Raw genomic sequence first — 6,284 nt, forward strand, 5'->3', positions numbered from 1 at the left:
GCTTCCTTCGCACGAGTGAGTGAGTATATTCCACCCGCACATCAGCCTGGGGATCAGCCAAGCCCCAGCCCCGTCCCCGTCCCCGTCCCCGCTGATCCCACTCCCCGGATGCCATCGTCAATTCAATCTACCCCCTGCTATGGTTCCTGCCCTACCCACCACGAAAAGTGCGGCCCCTGTCTTGTCCCCGTCCACGTCTGCAATCCAGCAACGGGCTAGCATAAACCATCCATACCTATGTTATTTATAGCCCTTATCCATCGCCCGCCGCCACTGGGGCTCTGTCTGGGCTCTGTCTGGGCTCTGTCTGGGCTCTGGGCTCTGGGCTCTGGGCTCTGGGCTGGTGGCGACGGCGATGGCGATGGCGATGGCGATGGCAAGATTAGATTGCGGCCGGGACCGCGGTTGGCTGGGGGGTGGTTGTGGTTCCTTTTTTCCTTTTCCACAGCAGGCCTTTTCTGACGTCTGGTGTTCGATGTCCTCCGCGGTGGTGCGATGGTGCGATAGTACTATGCTACGATGGCGGTTTACTATTTAACTAAACTAATTAACTACTCCGTACTAGTAGTTATCCGCGAGTTATTTTATAGATATATATAATGTACTGTACTCCGTACATATATACAGTAAGATCCCCCCCGCAACACTAGCATCAACAACCACCCCGATTTCCAATTTCGAAACGGTGGCTATATGTTTGTTATATGTGGGCTGTACCAGAGCGACTACTTGCTGCTGGCTACCCTCTCCGCGCGCGCGCGCAGGCGCACGGGGAGAATGATATGAATGATGAATGAGAATGATTCCAAATCCTGTCTGCCGGTGGGAAATGGCCCAGTGGGCGCGCCAAATCTTATCTAAGTGCCAGTCGCTTTTTTTGTTGTTGTTGTTGTCGATGTCGATGTCGATGTCGATGTCTTGCTTTTAAGCAACTCAGGGGCCATCCATCCGGCAACTCAATCTCGTGATTCGTATGCTGTATCTGTATCTATATCTATCTATATCTACATCTGTAAATGCGCTGAGCATAGCGTGAATTGTAGGTATCATGGGATCGATCCTCTTCCACAACACAAAGTGGAGTGGAGTGGAGCTGAGTGGGAGTGGCTCTGAGCCCAGCTCCACGTGGTCAATCCCATCAGCCATCAGCCATCCAGCAATTATTTGTCACTATACTCCGTAGGCTGCCGTACGTTGATTCTTCTTCGGGAGCGTAGAACACGCCACACCTCTTCAGCCATCAGTCAGGGCGTGCTGTACTCGCTAGCCGAGCAAGAGCAAAAAACGCGAGCTCAGAAGGCCACGAAAGCGAAAGCGAAAGCGAAAGAAACGCAGTGGAAATAAACACCGCCATCCCGCCAGCTGTGCGGTTGTACGGAGTAAAGTTGTCCTCCTCCTCCTCCTCCTCCTCCTCCTCCTCCTCCTCCTTACCTCACACCATCCGCCCACACCACATACCGCACAGCAACAAAGAAGCAGAGAAAACAGAACAAACCTCAATCCCCCCCCTTTTTACCTCCAGGGCGCAGGAGACGTGGCTTCTTGGCCGCCCTGCTGCGCCCCCAGCCGATCCACCGCATCCAGGTACAGCAGGTTACGCTGCGTGGCCGACATCACGGTATATCGCCTTGGCTCGTCCGTTTCCATATTTACTTCTCATGGAGGGAGGATAGGGAGGGGAGGAGGAAGAGGAGGCTTGGCTTGGCCTGGCCTGGCTTGGCTCGGCGGGCTGGCGGGCTGGCGGGCTGGCGGCCAGGAGGGCGGACGGTGTATATAACTCACGGGTTGTCTCTCTCTATAATGTATGTACATATTCTGTACGGGATATCGACATTTCATCACCATCGATCAGTTACCAAATCGATAATATGTGGAGAAACAGCAAGACACGACAAGAAAAATACCAATGATCGGCTGCTAGTGCCGACGATCGACATTTCCGGTGCATCGCCGGCCAATTGCGGTATGGTATCGTCATCATCGGGATTCACCACCACCAGCATCATACAGCAGGGAAAGGAGAGAGGCGTAGACGGTATGCTTGCATTCCGAATCACAATCACAGAACTGACGACGCGGCCCTGGCGCAGACAGCCTGCGCCGACAGCCAGCGCAGAGGCAGACGGTCGCAGAGAGTTGCGACACATCTGCGATCCAACAGCGGCCAGGGGCAGGTCGCCGGCTTGTGCGGCAGCGGATCATGGAATGGCTTCCTCCGCGCGTGCGACGGTGTATCGCTTGGCGGAGTGCTTGGCGAGGGGAATATAGCCGTATAGCCGTATAGCCGTATAGCCGTATAGCCTGTATTTGGAATCACCATACGGGTACATACCGTACTGTCAGTACCTCCTATATAGGTCCCTGTTTTTGTCACTCCGAAGAAAGCCCTAGTTACAGCTGCCACCAACGGTAGTGTATATATATATATATATATATATATATATTATATACTACTAGTGGGTATGCGTATGATCTATCCCTCCAACGAAATGCAAACGGACAAAATGAATGCGCCAGCGACAGTAAGAGGGAAATGTAAGTACTGTACTTGTACATCCCTACATTCGATCCCGTATCCCTGGAAGTAACTAATCAAGTCTCCTCCTGTTGCCAGGCTTGGCGTGGGCGGCTCGTATCCTGGCGATTTGCTTCGATGGCGAGCCAACCAGGAAGATACAATATATATACATGTAATACCTATGTCTACATCACCATCATGAGCCATGGATGTTGACGCCGTGCTGCGTGCTCTGAAGGCCGTCTTCCTCTCCGCCGTCACCTGTCTTCTCCTGCCCATCTACCCCTGCTTCATCGTCAAGTTCGCGGCCGAGAAGGCTGCCGACGAGCGCAGGGCGGAGGGGCTCATGCAGCCCATCGTTGGCCTGACGCTGGCAGAGACCGAGGGCACAGACCGAACAGGGGGAAGAGGAGGAGGAGGAGGAGGCAGAAGAAGAAGAAGAAGAAAACGAAGAAGGCTTTCCATCACCCCCTCCATTCTCGAGGAAGGCCACTCCGGCCATTGCGAAGAGGAGCAGCCGTCCCTCAAGCAGCCACACCAAGGACAGGTTCCTGTCGCCCAGGCTGCCGGTTCCCAGATATCTTCGAGCCCCGTCGTTCTCCCTATCGCTTCCATTCCCACTGCCGTTCGCCACCAAATCCAAATCTCCATCTCCATCTCCATCTACATCCACGTCCACCAACACGCTCCTCCTCAAAAACCAGCACCAGTCCCCTTTCTTCACGCGGCTGCCGCTCGAGATCCGCCTGGCCATATACCACCACGCCCTCGCCTGCCACCGCGTCCACCTCGTCCGAGTGTCCGGCAAAGTGGCCAGTTGCGCGTGTCCCGAGGGCGTCGAGCCGGGGTTCTCCTGCTTCGTGGGCGGGAGGGCCGACTATGCGTGTCTGGCTGCCAGTTTCCGTCGGCCGGTGGTGGCCTATGGCCCGGGGTCGTCGTCGGTGGCTGTCCCGTATGAGCTGGAGGCGGCGCCCGTGGTGTTCGCGGACGGCGCGACGAGGGGCATCGTGGGCGCTCTGGATTTGTTGAGTGTTTGTCGGCGAGTGTATGTATAGTGTCTTTGTTTTTCTTCTTGGCATATACTATCCCACTGGGAGAGCCTTTCTACCCGGATCCAATGCAGAATGCAGTAACTGACACCCAGGAAACAAAAACACAACACAACACAACAAAACAGCTACACCGAGGCAATCACCGTGCTATACAGGCACCTCACGTTCCAGATGGACCTCATCACCCTGCTCGCCCTCTCCATCTCCATCCCAAACCACCACCTGCGGGCGATCACGAAGCTCGAGATCAGCCGGCCCCCGCTCAACTACATAGACTCCTGCTACCACCTCCAATACCTGCCCTCCTTCCGCCGCATCCGCCGGCCGTCCTCCACCAACTCTTCCTCTTCCTCCTCTTCCTCGGTCCTCTTCCCCTTCCCCCTCCCATTCTCCCTCCCATTCCCCCTCCCTCGCAACCCCGCAACCCACCCTCTACAAAATCAACCGCAAACTCACCTCCTTCACCCGCTACCGCGCCGGGGACATCCCGATCTACACGCCCCGCGCCCCCACAGCCTGGGACGAGGCCTGCACGCGCCTCCTCCCGCGCCTGCCGGCCCTGCGCGAGCTGCGCGTCTCGCTCAAGCGGCCACGGACCACCCCGCGCCTCGGCCCGCGCCTCGGCCCGCGCTGCGACGGCTGCGACGGCTGCGGACAGGTGCTGCGCCTGCGCGTCTTTGAGGTGCGGGTCGATTGGGCGGAGGGGTTGGAGGGGCATGGCTGGGCGGAGAAGGGGGCGTGGCCGGTGCGCGGGCGGCGGTTGTCGTCGTCGTCGTCGTCGTCGTCGTCGTCGTCGCCGGGTGAGGAGGAGGCAGAGGCAGAGGTGGAGATGGTGGATATGTGGAGGCCTAGCGCGTTTCTGTTGGAGAGGGGGAGCCGGGCGGAGCTGCTGGCGAGGGGCGGGTGGGAGCCGTGGACGGACTAGCGGTGGGAGTCGTATTTGGCGGAGACAAAGGCGGGGGCGGGGGAGGGCGAGGACAGAGTAGGTGCAGGTGCAGATGGACCAGGGAGACTATGGCAGAATGCGCCGTTTTACGGTGATCCGGTCGTGGGATGAGGGCGATGCGGGGGGATTAGGTGGGATAGAAGCGGTGGGATGAAATGGGAGGGGATGGTTATGGTTATCTCATCCCCTTGATACACACGTACAACACGTCCCCCTTCCAACGAAGCCGGCACCTGATGTTGTAGCCTGTGGAAGTACCCCGCGCTGCCTACAGCTTACATACATATCTACATATCTATATCTACTCTTCAGCCTGTAATTCTGTAATGCCGCATGTATCGACGACATGCCGAATACGTAAATAACTAGCGGCGTCCTGTCCTGTTCCTGTCACGGGGGAGAAAAACAAAACAAACCAAAACAAATGCCGCACCGGATGCGGTTAGCGGCCCAGGCACGCTCGGGAACAACGATCCACGGAGAAAGAAGAAAGAAGAAGAAAGAAGAGAACGAGATGAGAATGAGACAATACAAGTACAATACAAGTACAAGTATAAGACGAGACAGAGACAGAGACAGAGACAAGTCCTCCACCCCTAATCCCATCTCCCCCGCGGCGGCGGCGGGGGCAACACAACGTCCAAACAATGGCTGGCTTATTATTCTGCTTCACCCATCTTTCACAATCTTGGACACATCACGGCTAGTCATTGGTGGTTATTAGTGGTTACTGGTTACTGAGGGGAGGAGATAAGTGTAAGTGTGTGTGTGTCCACAGGGTATGTATTTATTCTACTACATTTTGTTCTGTTGTGTTTCTTTTCTTTTCTACGCCGTGTTATTTATTATCTGGTATTGGGAAACAAGAAACAAGAACAAAGGCAGGGTGCGTGTGCATTGGGGGCCGGTTGTGCGTGGCGGTTCGGCTGTGCGGCAGCAGCGGCAGATGATAGGGTAGCTATGTAAGTATGTATGTATGTGGGATGTACGGAGTACGACGTACGGAGTACGGACTACTCCGTTCGTAATGTAACCCACAACGCCCACTAAGAAAACCATCGCAACCGGGTAATTTTGCGCAGAAAAATGGTAAGGGGGGATAGTACGGATACTGGGATAGGATATTTGATATGGCGTCATGTCGCAGGACGGACACGGGGCTGGCTGTGGGGGAACTCTGCATCACAGCTTGATCACAGCTTGATAGCAGCTTGATAGCAGCTTGATAGCAGCTTCACCAGGTTCATATTGTCACGGCGAACAAACCCCCCACTTGTTCGTCAAGAGGATCGCAAGCGCGGCGCATCTTGGGCATCTTGGGCCAAGCCAGACATCCATTGTTACACGATCCTAGGATGGGGCTGGCTGGTTTGTAACCGGTTAGTTTTAGTTTAGTTGGACTGAGCTATTATGACCTGCAGGAGGAAGGTAAAAGGAACAAAAAAAAAAAAAAAAAAAAAAAGGATACAGCACCCCGCGGAGCTTTGGTTAGGTAGGTAAGAAGTAGGAAGTAGGAAGTAAGTAGTTACTCCGTACTCCGTAGTGAGAAGTAAGTAAGTAGCAGCTACAGCTTCGGGCTTCTGACACGGCCGTTGCGTGGGACGGGACTGTGGCTTGCTTTTGGCGGCTCCCGACGACGGATTGATTGCTCTCTCCACTCAGGCTGTCAAGGCGATGTGATGCTGATGCTGATGCTGGTGCTGGTGTGAGGTTCAACAGTGGTTTTCTTTGTCTGAAACGGGGCTAATCGTCCATTTTCCATTTTACT

The 6,284-nt window shown here is 55.2% G+C and overlaps 1 protein-coding gene across 1 annotated transcript; it reads left to right on the plus strand.

The window, feature by feature from the left end:
* Window positions 1-2,723: 2,723 nt before the first annotated feature.
* HCAG_06978 (predicted protein) lies at window positions 2,724-4,251 on the plus strand (the record flags this gene model as incomplete). The annotated part of the gene is made up of 3 exons (XM_001539323.1): window positions 2,724-3,191; window positions 3,223-3,563; window positions 3,663-4,251. 3 exons carry the CDS (start codon window positions 2,724-2,726, stop codon window positions 4,249-4,251), a joined length of 1,398 nt encoding a protein of 465 aa, XP_001539373.1.
* Between the last annotated feature and the right edge of the window lie 2,033 nt (window positions 4,252-6,284).

This window comes from Histoplasma capsulatum, genomic scaffold, assembly GCF_000149585.1.
Source record: "Histoplasma capsulatum NAm1 scaffold_6 genomic scaffold, whole genome shotgun sequence".
Taxonomy (NCBI): domain Eukaryota; kingdom Fungi; phylum Ascomycota; class Eurotiomycetes; order Onygenales; family Ajellomycetaceae; genus Histoplasma; species Histoplasma mississippiense.